The sequence below is a fragment of the Pinus tabuliformis genome, chromosome 6 (genome assembly GCF_031772625.1).
Source record: "Pinus tabuliformis cultivar Carrire ecotype Pingquan chromosome 6, CPIR1, whole genome shotgun sequence".
NCBI classification, from domain to species: Eukaryota; Viridiplantae; Streptophyta; class Pinopsida; order Pinales; family Pinaceae; genus Pinus; species Pinus tabuliformis.
In genome coordinates, this window is record NC_142292.1 from 970,618,815 (window position 1) to 970,635,861 (window position 17,047).

Here is a 17,047-nt window from a genome sequence, read left to right on the forward strand (position 1 = left end):
CATCTTCTAAGCCTCCATGTATTGATCCTGTGTCTGCCCATATTTAATACATATCTTCATCACCCCAATCCCCTTCCTCTCACATTCGACCCATCCAAAGATTCCCGTCTTCCCCCTCACTTGGTCGCTCTTTTGATATAAATAATAAATCTCCATATATAGCTCACTCCCCTAAACCTCCATCCCTTGGACATGTACCTGACCGTAAAGGTAAGGCTCCATATATCCCTATTTCCCCTCCACTATCCCCTCGAACCTCTCCCCGTAATTCTTTTGATCAGGATATTAACCTCCTTCTTAAAAAAGCGTCTTTAAAACTTCAGCCATTAACTGTCCATCGACCCAATCGTTCCCCCTTGCCCAATATTAGCCCTAATTCGGCTAGAAACATAACTGTCCACCGCAAAGAGAAGCATGGTAGTAGACACTTTCGGGGTAGGAAGGGAAGACAGGACTCGTCAACCCGAGATCTTTCCTTAATTGACATTCCTATTACAGAAATTGCAGTTGAAGATATTCCTCATAAAAGGCCTCTTAGAGCATGTCGGCATAATGATGTTCCCAAATGATCGACATTCTATCAATGAACATTCGGGGCCTTGGAGCTGACCCCAAATTTCTGGCCCTAAAAAATATTTTTGTCTCTTCAAAATCTAAAATGCTTCTTATACAGGAAACCATGCACGATAGCTCACAAACCATTTCTTACTTCAGGCGGATGCTACCAACATGGCATATGGTCGCTTCAAATGTTGTGGGCATGTCTGGAGGACTAGCTGTATTATGGGACCCTAAATGGATTACGGCTGGTGCTTTTCAATGTTTCGCTGGCATTCTTGTGCTGGCCCATTTCTGTGGATCTTCAGACCCCATTCACATATTGAATATTTATGCTCCATATAAAAACCGGTTCCCTTTCTGGAATTATCTTCTTTCTTCTGAACTACTTGAAATTGACTCTTTGATAATTGGTGGAGATTTTAATTGCACCTTTTGTAATGACAAAATATGGGGCAATGGCAAGAAATATGATTCGATGGGGAGATTCATTCGGGAATCTATTATACAAAATAATTTTATTGATATCTTGCCTGTTGGTCAGGGACCAACTTGGGACAATGGGCGATCCAACAATTCCTTTCTGGCGAAAAGATTAGACAAATTTATCTTCCATGAAAGACTGACAGAAAGATATGGGCCTCCTACAATGAACATCATACCATCTTTCATATCTGATCACCGCCCCATTTCTTTTCAATGGAAATATGCTGGACGCAGATTTGGATATCCTTTCAAGTTCAATTGTGCATGGCTTGCTGTTGGTCAATTCAACAAATTTATAAATGATACATGGAAGCTATCTCCCATGCAGGAAAATGACTCTTCCCGGCAATTCCTTGATCGCCTGCAATTTCTTCAAAAGGAGGTTAAAAAATGGCAAAAAGAGAAATCGGCCTCCAATAAAAAGGAGCTGAAGGACATATGTAGGAAACTGGAGTACTTATCTACACTTTTTAAAAATCCCTCCATGACGTCCACCATCAGAAAACATATATGGGATTTAGAAAAAAGAAAAAAAAGATATTAGAAGAAGAAGAGGCCTCTTGGAGGCTCAAAAGTCGAGCATTATGGCTCAGAGAGGGAGATAAAAACACCAAGTTTTTTCACAGGTTTGCAAATAAGAGAAGGGAGACAAATGCTATTTGGGAGATCAAGGATGAGGAAGGAAATTCTCACTCCTCACAGGAGGCTATTTCTAGAGAAGCTGTGAAATTTTACAAAAGGGCTTACAGTGAGGATTCTGTCTGCGATATTGAGGATATTCTATGGGGAATAGACCCATACCCCACTATGTTTGATGAAAGTCTAAACAGAGCTCTATTTGGTGAAGTTTCAGAAGAAGAATTATTGGCAACAATGAAATCATTCCAGAAAGACAAGTGCCTTGGGCCGGATGGGTGGACCATCGATTTCTTCATCCACTTCTTTGAATTATTTAAGACAGATATCCTAAAGATGGTCGAGGAAATGAGAACACAGGGTTTCATAAGCTAGAAAATATCCTCAACATATATCACTCTAATTCCAAAGAAAAAGCTCTCCTCCACATTTTCAGATTATCGGCCAATCTCATTGTGCAACGTATTATACAAGGTCATATCAAAGATTATAGCTATTCGAATTAGAAACACTCTATCTCTACATCTGTCTCCAGAGCAACATGGGTTTCTTAAAGACAGAAATATCTTAGAAGCGGTGGCTCTCACCCAAGAATGCTTACACTCAATGCATAGCAGGAAAATAGAAGTTGCTCTTTTAAAAATCGACCTTAAAAAGGCATACGACTGTGTGAACTGGGGCTTTATTCGATGCCTACTAGCTAGGATTGGCCTAGATGTCAGTTGCATCAGATGGATCATGGCCTATGTGGTGGTAGTAAATTATGCAGTCCTAATTAACAGTGTCCCAACTCCTTTCTTCAAAGCGGCCAGGGGCTTATGTCAGGGTTGCTCCCTATCTCCACTCCTTTTCTAGTTATGGAATCTCTGAGCCTACACATAAAGAAAGCGATCCAACAAGAGAGATACAAGCCTCTCCCCATTTGAAGGGATATATTCATGTCGCATAATCTTTTTGTTGATGATATCCTTCTGTCAGCCATACTGTGCAAATCAACATGGATATGTATCTATGAAATCTTGGGGAGATTTCAAAAAGCCACCGGCATGTATATCGACGATTTAAAATCTTCATTCTATGTCGCTGATGTAAATGGAGATATAATCACATTTCTAACAGATCTTTTCAACATTAAAGCATTTCCTATCCTGAAGGGCTTCAAACATCTGGGATTCAATTTGAAACCTGTGGGTTACAGATTGGCCAACTGGTCGTGTATTCCAGATCGGTTCTATAAGAAAATATCTACATGGGAATACAGGTGCTTATCAATTGAAGGTCGCGCCATTCTCACACAATCCCTGCTGGTACAAATCATGGTTTATTGGGCACACCTTTTCTATATCCCTTCATCTACTATTAACAGTTTAAACAGAATGATAGCTAATTTCATATGGGGAGGACAGAAGTAGAAGACAAAATATCACCTCAACAAGCTTTCGAAGTTGACACGGCCAAAAAATATGGGAGGTTGGGGCATATTGGATTTACACTCCTTTAGAAGAGCCCTTCTATGTAAATCAATGTGGAAAGCGATTATGGATGAATCCAACTGGAGAAAAACCATTAGAGCTAAGTACATGGATGAGCAAGACATGACATATTGGTATAGACAGCGCTCCACTGGATCCAACAATGGCTCATATATATGGAGAGGTTTTAAAAGATTGGAGCCGTTCTTTAGAAAAAATTTGATTTGGAAATTCCAATCCGGATCCAATATTATCATTGGATTTGATGAATTCGTAGGTGCGGGAGAAAAGATCCATATCTCCTCTCAACTTTTGAGAAATTTTCACAGCAGGGGATATTTCTTTTGGGCTAGTGCAATAAAAAAATGGGATGGTGCTATTCCAATCTGGAAAACTGCTACAAAAATGCAATTACCCGGTGCTCTGGAATCCCAATGGAATGCTATCACTATTTCATTGCAATCGCGTGGATTGTATCGCTCGTCAGATAGGGATTGCCTTGTTTGGAAAGGTCTCAGTGGTGCATCGGTTGTATATGCAAAGCATATATATCTCCAAATTTTATTATCAGAATCTTATACATGTGATAATATTTTTCCCCCAGCGTTTTGGAAATTTGGATGCCCTTTAAAAATCATTATTTTTGCTTGGCTGGTTTTTCATGACATGAATCTCACTTGGGAGAATCTCCAGAAGCGCAAATGGTGTGGGCCTGCCATATGCCCCCTTTGTAGATCAAATTCTGAGAATAATTTGCATATTTTCCTACAATGTCCTCAATCCCAGTTGATTTGGCAGAACTTAACTGCTCACTTTGGTTTCGCCATCGTCAATGCTCCTTCTATCTTTGAGGCTTCCAAAGCACGGAGCAACATGTACTGCAAGTGGAGGCCCATTTCTTTGTTAACAATCTGGGCCATATGGAAATGACAAAATCGAATGATTTTCGATTCCAAAAGGGAACCGTTTTATAAAGTTTTCAAATCTATCCTTTGTTTATATGAAGCGCTAGCTCGGCCACGACATCCCAAAGTCAGACAAGGAAGGAATCAACAGCCCAACGATGCCTATGGATATCCCTGTGTTTTTTTTGACGGCGCTGCTCAGCATGACACATGCGCCTGTGGAGTTTATATAATCCCAAAAGAAGGACAAGCTTTTGACATACATTGGAATGGAGGACCTGGAACTAACAACAAAGTAGAAATTATGGCCCTGGCTGGTCTCCTTTCTATCTCTGACTTCCTTGGCCTCAAAAACCTTCATATTTTTGGAGACTCGAAAGTCATCATCGACCATGTACTGTCTAAACATATCATAAAAAATATACATCTCTCTGGCCGGTTGAACAGGCTTGAGGCTTTGTGGCGCTACAGGAAAGACTACACAATCTCCCATATTGTCAGGGATAAAAACCGGAGAGCAGATGCTTTATCAAAACAGGGGCTATCATCGCCACAGGGTATATGGAGGATGCAGATTACAGTGGACAACACCTCCCACCAGATCCAAGACTTTTCCATGCCAGGTACATATTTCTCTATTTTGTGAAGTCAAATCTGGTATGATTTTCTGTTTCCCCAACATTTGACTAATATTTTTGTCTTTTTTCCATATATAATCTTGGCTCAAGGACTGATTTTCCGAATTCTATATGAACATATGTGCATTATGCAATATATTTCCTTAAGACCTTTATGTAACAGATCTGATAGGGCTACATATATCCTTTCTCTCCATGTGGTTTCAACCACATTACGTTTTTCATATCAGATGGTTTCCATATCAACATTGTTGTACATATCTGCTGGATGAATATAATACAACCATATAGCTTGTTTTTCGTGCTAAAAAAGTTGCTAAGCTGCTGAGTAGCTTTATTGATATATCTATTTTGTAGCTTTACTTTAAAATAATGTACAAAAACATGTTCACATAAACAAAAACAACTAAATGGATAATGGATAACCTCTACATGACATTACTATTATTTACAAAATGGCCATATTCGAATAGACATAACTAATTATTTCAAGTATAACTCATTATGATCCACCCTATCTTTCAACAATGTCCATTCACATGTTGCTATTTTTCTACACACTACTATTATTTACAAAATATCCATATTCAAAATACACATAACTAATACTTTCAACTGTAACTCATTATCATCCACCCTTTCTTTCAACAATGTCCATTCACATGTCACTATTCTTCCACAAACTATTATTATTTACAAAATATCCATTTTCAGAATACACATAACTAACTATTGCAATTGTAACTCATCATCATCCACCATTGCTTTCAACAATGTCCATTCACATGTCCCTATTCTTCCCCACCCTATGTTATTCTTCCCCACTCTATGCCTTATGGCGTTTCCTTTGAAACATAAGATGCAAATGCTAGTTTATTTTCAAACAACTGTTGAGTTCAAATTTGAATTTTACTTCCTATTATAGTATAGGGATTGACTAAAATAGGAAGGTATCTCTAAATTCTATTTATAGAAAATCTATTTTTATCACTTTCACTTTTCATCCATTGTAGCTAAGTTCAACACTAGATGAAAATGCTATATATAGCAGTGCTATTTTTAGCATTTTCTATTTTTAGCATTTCTTGTTTATCTTCAACATTAAATAAAGGAAATATCTACAATTAGATGGTATAGGATTTTAACCTATGACTAATTTGATTACAACTCTCTAGGGCATACTTATCTTACTAATTTATCTACAAGCTTAGGCATAAAGTTATGTTCATGGAAAATAAAGATAAATAATACATTTGGCAAAAAAGGTTAATCAAAATATTACTATAGAGACCATTACTGTAGATAAATAATATTTTCAATTAATTTAAAGATAATGTATGCCTATAATAATCCCATGAACATATTAATAGGATCCATAAAATGACTTGCAAATGAGTTAGAAAAATAGTGACAATTTTACAAGATGCAGATCTTTCAGAAGCCACTCTAAATATTCCATAAAATTAGTAAAATACATTTAAATAATTTGAAATCAATTGATAACAACCTATATCATCCATATACATATGACCAATATCATATATGTATGAAGGAGAAAGATTAATAGAGAAAATCGGAGATTTAAGTCTACTAAAATTTCATCCATATGTAAGTTAAAAATACATCATAATTTTTCATAGGGAAAATTATGATTATCATGTCTATCAATATGACTGAGGCGATAAGCTCAAGGATCAGTATCGACAGTCTAATTTTAATTCAAAATGAATCACAAAAATGTAACTAATTGTCCCAATGAGATCATATATATATATATATATATATATATATTATTCTACACACAATGATATAAAATAAAAAATACTTATCAATAGCGAAAAGTCAATATTGATTTGTAACATAGCATGAGATAGTTGAGTTTGTATTTTTGAATAAAAGGGAAGAAAGAACCAGCGACAGTGCAGCAAGAAGACTCCTTTTATCAAAAGTGAACTCATTGGTTCAACATAAACACATAAAACAAAATTGGGTGACAATGCCACTAGCTCTCTTCTACAGAATTTCTGAACCCTTTCACCCAAGCTAAAGACTACTCTTTATAGTCTTTTAGGGCTTTGTCTCCATCACTCCATAAGATATTCTATCAATCTTCAACCAAAAAGAAACAACCATGTTAACTGTTTTAGTGTTCCATAGGTATATTTGGCCCTTTCCTGATAGTCCTGCCATTGGAATATAAGTTGGTTCTGTGAATGGCCAATTGCAAATGAGTATGTTGATAAGATTAATTGTGCATAGAGAACCATGAAACTACAATAGCATATTCATATGATTCTAAAAAAAATGATAGTTTTTTATTGGTTTTCTATGCCAAAACCTAACTAAGGAATTCAATGGTGAACAAGTCAAACAATTTGGGGCCTCAAATTGTGGGATTCACCTCATTTATACACAAAAATCAAATCAAATTTGTTGTGAATCCATTCTGCCTACATCGAACACATCTTTGTACCTATAAATTGCAGAAAGAATGTAGATTAGGAACCAAGGTTTCATAATAGTAAGATATAATACAACAACATATTATTGTAGATCGAATCATATATATCATGATTGGGTGAGTTTTTTTTTTATTAACGTATTGTTAATTTCGAAACTCAAGGAAAAATTCACTCCTTTGGACAACCTTCCTCATCAAGAAATACCCCTCCTAGCCGTTGGAAGAATTCAATTTTATTAAGGAAAAATATATTTTTAATATGGAAAGCCACATGTGCACAAAAGGACATGTTGGCCCTAAAGAGAAATTAGACACCCTTGGAAGCCTATAAGTACAAGTCAAGTGACCCTCATTTGGACATCATAATCAAGAATATTCTTCTTCTATTTTCTTTTGTTTGGTTCGCACAAGTCTGAATTTGGTTCATGGATATTCGTTCTTACATGTCTGAAATTGCAGGCTCTGAAGTCTGCATGTGCATATTAGGGTTTTGGTTTGTAGTCGCAAGGTTGCCATGAGAAAATTTTAGTTGTAGACGCACACATACAAGCCTATCCATGTGGTTAGATTGTTTCATCTGCACACATGATCTATCTCTCTCCATGCAGTTGGGACTTAGGGTTTCTTTTGACAATTTACTGCAAGCTGGGAATGATAAATTAGATCAATATTGTTACTGGGCTCATATCTTGGATGTAGCCTGGTTTATTTTCCTAGATAATTTTGTGATTGAAGAGATAGAATATTGTACTCTCTATTTTCTTAACATTTTATGGAAATCTAATAAGAAGAAGAATTTGAAAGGGTTTCCCCCTTATGGGTTTTTCTCCCTGGTCTTTGATCAAACTTGGTTTCTCTTGTTTGTCTCTTATTTTTCATTGCATTTATTGTTATATCTACAACTTATATTGATCATTGGAAGATTAAATTATTTTGAAAAATTGCTAATTAAACATAAGAATTGGACCAAAGTGATTGTAATAGCACATAATAGTGGTAAAATTAACATGGTATCAAAGCTAGGGTGAAGAGAAAAGCCCAAGGAGATAAGGAACAAGAGCAATCATTCTTGGAATAAGTTGAAGAATCCTATTAGGGTTTAGTCAATATGTCTACGTCTTACTTTAAGGATAATGAAAAACTTGGTGATTCATCTAACTTTGTTGCTTGGAAAATCAGGTTAGAAGTCATATTGAATGACAACGATGTTTTGGAATATGTACAAGGAAAGGTACTTGAGCTCCAGCAAATGCTTCTACTATTATCAATTCTAGGTATAAGAGAGGTGATATCAAAGCTAAGAAGATTATTATTGATGTTTCACAATATCATTTGCTTCTTTATGTTGGTAATTTGAAGGCATCTAAGGATGTGTATCACAAGTTGTTCAAGATGTATGTCAAGAACTTGAATCACATCCTCTCTTTGAAGGATCAACTTAAAGAAACAAAGATTAATAAGGGAGAACCTATGCAATCCTATATCATGAGGGTATCTTATTTAAGGGATCAATTGTAAGTTGCAGGTGAGCATGTACCTGATAGGGAGTTGGTATTGGCCACTCTTCAAGGTCTACCTCCTATTTGGAAAACCTTCATTACTACACTAAGCAACAATAATGTATTCCCATCATTTGATGAGCTCATTGGTAACTGTATTGAAGAGGAGATCAGGATGATTGACAGAGAGAAATTTCAAAAGCTCGAGGAAGGAGATCCCTTCGCATTTTATACTCAAAATAAGAAAAAGAAAGGGAAAGGGAGACCATCCAATCAAAGAAACTCTTCTCCTAAATCCATGGACTCCAAGAGAAGGTTGAGAAAATATAAACCTCAAGTTAAATACTACAGTTTCCACAAGCATGGTCACTATGCCTGAGATTGTTCGAGAAAGAGAGATGCTCCAAGATCCAACCGAAGCTACAACAATAAAAGGTACACTAATAAAAGAAGAAATGATGATAGAAGAAGGGGTGATGATAGTAGAAGAAGATATACATCTAACGATCAAGAAGGAAGTTATCATCCTCAAAAGAGAGCCGCATAAATTCTAGGTATGAAAATAATGCAGCTGCTAGTCAATCTGAATACGTTCTTACTTCCACTCTTTCTAGTTCTTCTCCTCTATATTTTCATGATAGTTGTTTGGTAGATAGTGGGGCTTATAGACACTTCTATGGATACAAGGAAGTCTTATCCAATCTGGGTGAGAGGGAGACAAGTTTGAAGATCATTCTTGGGGATAACACTACATATCAAGTGAAAGGTTTTGGTTCTTTTAAATTTGACTTGTATTCTAGGGAATCCATTCTTATTCATGATGTGATGTATGTTCTGGAAATAAAGAAGAACCTGGTATCTATTTCTACATTGGAAGCCAAAGGGATGAGAGAAAATTTCATAAAATGTAAAGTCCTCACATGGCCTGGGGAATCTCGTATCAATGATGCATTCACACTGGGATCTAGAGTTGAAGGAATCTATAGAGTCAATGGGAGGCCTATAATGGCAGTGGTCCATGAAACCAATCGCCAAAGTGAGTTATGGCACCCTAGTTTGGCACATCTACATTATGAATCCCTACCAAAGTTGAAGAAGCTAGTCCCTGGGATACCTGATGTTCAAGAAATTAATGATGGAGCATGTATGGGATGTGCAAGTGGAAAGAATACAAGGGGATCATTCCCCTCTAGCAAGAATAAGACAAATATTATTCTTCAACTTATTCATTCTAACCTTTATGGGCCTATGCCAGTGCATTCTCTTGGTGGCCATATTTAGTATATCATATTCATTGATGACTTCTCCAGGAAGACATGGATATATTATTTTAAGCACAAGGACGAGCCCATTGATCAAGGTCTTCAGGTCCAAAAATGGTGGTTGGTACATTTCAAATGAATTCATTGACTTTTGCAAGAAGGAAGGTATTAATAAGGAAACTATTGTACCCTACAATCCTTAGAAAAATGGAGTGGTTGAAAGAAAGAACGAGTCTATTGTGGGGGTTGTCATAGCTATGTTGCATGATTAGAAGTTACCAAAGTTCCTTTGGGGAGAATCAACAAATACAATGGTCTATGTACAAAATAGGGTTCCTCGTCAAGTTTTAGACAACAAGACTCTTAAAGAAATGTTCACAGGCATGAAGCTCGATATTGGTCATCTTAGTATACTTGGTTGCCCCGTATATTTTCATGTGTTGAAGGATAAGAGGAACAATCTAGAAACTTATCGAAACAAAAGGTACATTTGTTGGATATTATGAAAATAAAGCATTTAGAATATATATTTATAGCCAAAGGAATATCAATTTTAGCAAGGATATGACCTTCGATGAAGATGTTTCCTTTGGGAAATCTAGATACCTTCCTCCTCCTCCTTCAAATAAATATCATATTATATGGACATATTAGAAGATCCTTATGTGTCGGAATCCAAGAAGGACATTGTTGGACCCTCCTCTAAGTGATCCTCATGCCAAGAAAAGACCATTATGGCTTCATGATATTTTACAGGATGTTGAGAGATTCATTCATCCAAGAGGACCTTTAGAGAAAGTAAGAAGCCATGCAGGTTCCAAGGGTACGTTGTAGCCATGAGAACTATGATCCAAGTTGAGCCTTCTACATTTGAAGAAGAAATGAGAGAACAAGTTTGGAAGGATCTTATGACCGAAGAGTATGAATCCATTATGAAGAATGATGTATGGGATATTGTTTTGAGACCTAAAGGAAATTTTGTCATAACTTTGGTTGTAGAAAATCAAAGATGGAGATGATGTAAGCATTGAAAAGTACAAGGAAATTTTAGTGGATGGAGGATTCTCCTAGAAAAAGAGAAAATATTATGATGATATCTTTGAGCCAGTTTCCCGCTACACCACTATTAGATCGATTATTTCCCTTGCTACTAGTCAAGGACGGACCCTTTACCAGATGGATGTAAAGATGATATTTCTTCATGGCATGATACAAGAAGAATTTTATATTGAGAAACCTCAGGGATTTGAAGTAAAGGATAGGAAAACTCATGTATGGAGCTTGAATAAAGCATTGTATGGTCTGAAGAAAGCTCCCTGAGCCTGGTATGCCCACATTGATAGTTACCTGGTAAAGCTTGGATTCACAAGAACTAGTTTTGACTCCAACCTCTAATTCAAGGTGGTCCAAGGTAAGCCTTTGATTTTGGTTTTATATGTTGACGATCAATTCTTTACAGGTAGTGAGCCTCTAATGATCGAATGTAAGAGGGAGTTATTCTCTAAGTTCGAGATGAAAGATCTTGGCATGATGCATTACTTTTTGGGATTAGAAGTTTGGCAGAGACCCAGAGAAATTTTCCTTTCTCAAGGAAAATATGTCATGAAGTTATTGGAGAGATTTGGAATGATGGAATGAAAATCCTTGGCCACCCCGATGGAGATGAATTTCAAGAAGTTATGTGGAGATGTTGTTGGACCCAACTTGGCTAACCCTTCAGAGTATTATTAATTGATTGGAGCATTGATGTTTCTTATGAACACATGTCTAGACATACATTTTGTAGTAAAAATCTTGATTCAATTCATGACTGAGCCACTTCATGCACATTGGGTTTCCACCAACCACATTTTGAGATATTTTCATGGGACAATAAATATTGGTCTAAGATATACTACAGGCTATGTTCGACTGCATGGATATAATGATGTTGATTGAGGTAGAAATGTTATTGTTAGGTAGAGCACATCTGGTTGTTGCTTTAGCTTGGGATCTGCCATGTTATCTTGAATGAGTAAGAAATAGAAGTTCATGGTTTTAAGTATGGTAGAAGCAGAGTATATTGTTTCTATAATGGCTAGTTGTGAGAGAGTCTGGTTGAGAAATCTCTTTGGAGAGTTGTTTGCACAGACCCTGGATATGACAATGATATATTGTGACAACAAGAGTGAGATCCGATTGGAATAAAAACATTTGTTTCATGACAAGTCCGTGCATATTGAGATAAAATATCGTTATATACGTGACATGGTGTAGAGAGGAGTCATGAGACTCTATCATATTTCGACCGATGAGAATATTGTGAATATACTCACAAGGTTTTATCGAAAGGGAAGCTCTTGATCTTCAGAGAGAAGCTTAGACTGATGGATGTTACCATCCCGAGTAAGGGTCCGGATTAATCAAGGACACTAAGCTATTATCTTCCCCCCTATCTGAGCTCTTAGGGTGAGGAATTGAATAGGAGAACTCTTAGGGTTGAGGGAACTCATGGACAATAGGTGTGTATCTCCCCTGTTTTCATCTCAGGGTGTGTATGATCCTTATCTCACAATAAGTGTGCATATTCCCCTGCCGAGTATGCCCCAATATGCATCCTACCCACAATTTGAGCTTGTTGGGATTGTTCCTCCCCATCTAGACAATGGGTTGAGATGATGAGTTGTGTGTGTCAGATCCTAACCTTGTAGGGTAAGTGTGTATCTCCCCCAAGTTCCTTGGGTTATGTCTGATCCTTACCTTATAGGGTAAGTGTGTATCTCCCCCCCAAGGTTATGGATGAAAGTTCTCTACCACTTCACTATTCAAGGTCCTGATGGGAAGATCAACAGGCAATAGGATAGTTGTAATCATTACATCACCATAAGTTGTATCTTGTCTATTTTACTTAGATAGTGGGTTGAGCTAAGCTCCCCTATGATGTGGATTGAGTTGGAACTCCCTGGTGATGGTGATATCGAGTGGTAGCAGTGGATCCTCGATGAATTTAGGGTGGTACCTTGAGATACCCCCGATGTTAAATTATTCTTCTTTTATATTCGAGAGTATTTAGCATTTGAGTAGAGATTAACATAGATTATATTTTAGATGAGACACATGTTGTAATTGGTAATTTCTCTCGAGCTATGAGCGAGTGTTAATTTGGTATCTCGGGGACAAATTCTCGCCTTTGGACAACCATCCTCATCAAGAAAGACCCCTCCTAGCCCTTAGAAGAATTTAATTTGGTTAAGGAAAAATAGAATTTTAATATGGAAACCCACATGTGCACAAAAGGATAGGTCAGCCCTAAAAAGAAATTGTACACCTTCGGGATCCTATAAATACAATTCAAGTGACCCTAATTTGGACATCATCATCAAGCATCTTATTCTTCTATTTTCTTTTGTTTGGTTCGCACAGGTCTAAATCTAGTTCGCTAATGTTGGTTTGTACAGGTCAGAAATTGCAGGATCTGAATTTCACATGTGTGGATTAGGGTTTTGGTATATAGTCTCAGGGTTCCCATAGAAAAATTTAGACTATAGCTACACATATACAAGCCTCTCCATGCAGATGGAACATTTTAGTCGCACGCATGATATCTCCCTCTGTGCAGTTGCGACATAGGGTTCCTTTTGACAGTTTACTGTAGTTGACCGCAGGATGGGAATGATAAGTCAGATCGGTACTATTTTTTGGCTCATATCATGGAATTTTTTGATTGAATTTGCAAGATGATTTTATGATTTTATGATTGGAATATTCTACTCTCTCTTTGCTGAACATTTTATGACAATCTAATAAGAAGAAGAATTTGAAAGGGTTTTCCCCCTTGTGGGGCTTTTTCCCTAGTATTTGACCAAACATAGTGTCTCTTATTTGTATCTTATTGTTCATTGAATTTATTGTTCGATCTACAATTTCTATTGGTCATCAAAAGATTTTTTTTTTGGAAAGATTGCTAATTAAATATAAGAATTGGGCCAAAGTGATTGTAACAACATAAAACAGTGGTAAAATTAACATGTATATATCCTTCTGAACATAATATGAAATCTTGAATGGTGTACTCTGTTGTAACATAAATGGTTTTGATAAGTTAGATATTTATAAAAGAGGGTATAAAAATAAAAATAAAAACAAAAAATAGAATAAAAGAATGAAAATATGAATTTGTCTGAAAAAAAATAATAAAAGAAAAAGTGTACAAGTGAGCAAGCTCAAATGTCAGTAGAAATAATTCATGTTTGAATTATATATTATAATCATGATCAAACATATTTAAATTTATTTTTTTAGATTAGGAAATAATTCAACCAAACTATCTAATCTTGGTTGAAATTAGCAGATAGGATAGATTAGAGAAAAAGTGACCAAAGCATTTAAACTTGGTCAATTGCATTATATGCAGTAGAATAGGTTTAGAAGTAACCTTAGGAAATAAAAAGAGGGTTTTCTAGATCAAATACGCCCTTAGTATATATTAATCATGCTTTAAATAGATTAATCTTGGTTAAATAATGAACTAATGATGTCATTTAAACATGATTAGAAATTTGTAATAAGCATTAAACATTGGGTTTTATTATAAGGTCAGGAGACGAAAATATTTTTTTCAGCTTGTGATATCGCAAAGGCACCTTTCAACGGCTATGATTTTCCCCTCCCAAATCAACGATGGGGAAACAACTTCGCACCCCCTCATCCCATTTCTCGTTAACGTCAAGGGGGTGGTCCGAAAAGAGATATTTCTTTTCCCAGGCCCCACGCAACATGGTTCTTCCTCACGACTTCACACCCCCATCGTTGAAAACCATATAACACTAACCCCCCTTGAAATCAGCCTATCTCTCCTCTTCTCCCGCCAACAGTTATCACGTCACCTCCCGCATTTTAGCTACCACTAATTACACTGCACCACTTATCATTCCTCCATTTCCTCACCTCCTATTCCTGTTGCTATCTTCCTGTTATACTATATTCATTGCAAATTTCTCGTTGCCCATTAATTCACCTAAATCTCATTCTGTAACAGTTCTAATCGCAACGGTAATTGAGAAAGTCTTATAAAATCCACCTCGTCTCATCCCACGTGACTCTCCTAGCTGCGTTGTTACTATTTTTACTTGCAGGTATGGTTTTCATCTCTCATTTCTAACACCTGTCAATCTCAACAAATTCATAGCCCACTACCATTGACAGATATTCATATCTTGTCCAAGTACTTGTTCAATCTGAAGCTTTGTTATCTTATTCCTTCTCAAATTCCTCAGACATGGCACCAAAGGGAAAGGGCTAATCTTCTAGTATAAAATCAAAGAGTGAGGATAACCCTAAAATCTATGCTATCCTAGACCTTGACCATATGCCATTGGCAAACTAGTATTGTAAGATTTCTGATACCAAGTGTGAATTTGATTTGTTTGAATTACACCACTGGTTGAAGCAAAACTACCTAGACCACCAATATGAAAGTAACCTTTTGGAATCCCTATTACCCATGTTCATTTTCCCACGGACACACTATTTCCTTGATCTATTCATGCAGTGTTAAGCCAAATAAAATCCACTGCAAAGAACCATTGTGGCCCAAAATTGAGACATTCTTATCTCATTTCCACCTGAAACCATAAACCAAATGTTCCTTATTCCTTAAAATGACTCCCTTAGTCACTTTTCTTCAGTTTTCCTTATGAATTTGTATCATAATATCACCTTTCCTCAGATAGCCCAGATTTTCGATATTTTCCTTCCAAAAGATTCTCAGATTCCCAAGAAAAACCCCCCTTACCTAGATTCTATGTTCCAAGAAAAATCCAAACAGATCATTACTTTAGTTTCTTTCCTTTTAGGGTATCAATCAGACCAGTGTGTAGATGATCCTATTCTAGGCTTTTTATATATTTTCTCTAATGAACACAAGCCAACATTCATGTTTAATTTTATTCAATTTCTAGCCGATAATATGCATGAACAAATGATGAAGATTACTACAGAAGGAATGTTTAAATATGCATCTGTATTAGTCTATAAGTTTCTTTTTCAGAAAGGAGATAAGTTTCCAATAACTTTACATAAACAAGATGATCAAGGCATCAATCAATCAGTGATATAGTGGACTTCATTAGTGAGGAAAAACTAAATTGTGTTTGAATTTGCAGACTTCATAGACAGTTTTTTTCATACAGTTGCAGGGCTTCTTAGCAGTCATAGTGAGCCAAGGATCAGTTCAGAGATTAAAAGGGTTTTTCACCTGAGTGAGCAGAAAAAAACTGGAGACTGGTGTCTATACCAGAATTATACAGAGATAAGGGTGTATGAATGTGAACTAGCTCCCTACAAGATGCCCAAATATGTTCCAATGAGGATTTTCTCTTTAGAATACATAAGGCAGATGATCAATATGGATGAAATCCATTTTTCTAAGGTAATAGAAAATCAAAATTTAAGATCAAGACCCAAGTGGGGCCATTCATATGTAATACCAGAACAACAAGATATGGGGGAGACTCAATCCTCAAGTAATTCAATTTTCAGCCCAGTTTCACCTAGTCATATGACCCATTTAGAAAAATTTCTAATTTAAGGGTGGAACTCAAACCACACCTTATAATCAAGCTCCCAGACCAGAGATCGAGAAGTTCATGAATCATGACCAGTGGGAAGAAAATACACTATAAGAAGCAGAAGAGTAGATTCTATCTACAAACACTCCAGTACCTCAAGATAAACAAGTAAAAAGGAAAAGGGAAAAAACCTTCATCTTCAGCATGTACAGAAATAAGTGCCCAAGAATTCATCATTCAATTGAAAAAGAAGAGGACACATCTCAAATATGTCACCATTTGATGCAGGATTTTCCCTGTGCATACCCACAGTATGCATATTCATGCATAAATCATTTTCCCAAGAATTTATATGACCTACCAGGTCAACACTTCATCATAAAGATGGTTAAGGCCCTCTTACCTATAGTTCCATTGTTTTGGAACTCAATCACCCGCCTTTATCTCTATCGAGACTTCATCAACCCTTTAAAACATTCATTAATCCTCTTTAATGAAGTCTTCCTCAAAGCTTCCTTATCGGGGCTGTTAAACTCCCATAAACCTTGGTCGAGCTTTTAATTCTGCATATATAACCTTCCC

The 17,047-nt window shown here is 36.4% G+C and overlaps 1 protein-coding gene across 1 annotated transcript; it reads left to right on the forward strand.

Moving 5' to 3' along the window:
- Nucleotides 1-679: 679 nt before the first annotated feature.
- LOC149262224 (uncharacterized) lies at nt 680-2,055 on the forward strand. The gene is made up of 2 exons (XM_089376030.1): nt 680-1,497; nt 1,671-2,055. The coding sequence occupies exons 1-2, from the start codon at nt 680-682 to the stop codon at nt 2,053-2,055; spliced, it is 1,203 nt and encodes a 400-aa protein (XP_089232156.1).
- The last annotated feature ends 14,992 nt before the right edge of the window (nt 2,056-17,047 follow it).

What these genes read in the sequence shown, in the direction of transcription:
- LOC149262224 (XM_089376030.1), top strand. Translation starts at nt 680, where the DNA reads ATGCACGATAGCTCACAAACCATTTCTTACTTCAGGCGGATGCTACCA. An exon ending in GACATATGTAGGAAACTGGA is followed by an intron (nt 1,498 to 1,670) that starts GTACTTATCTAC and finishes GTTTTTTCACAG; the next exon opens with GTTTGCAAATAAGAGAAGGG.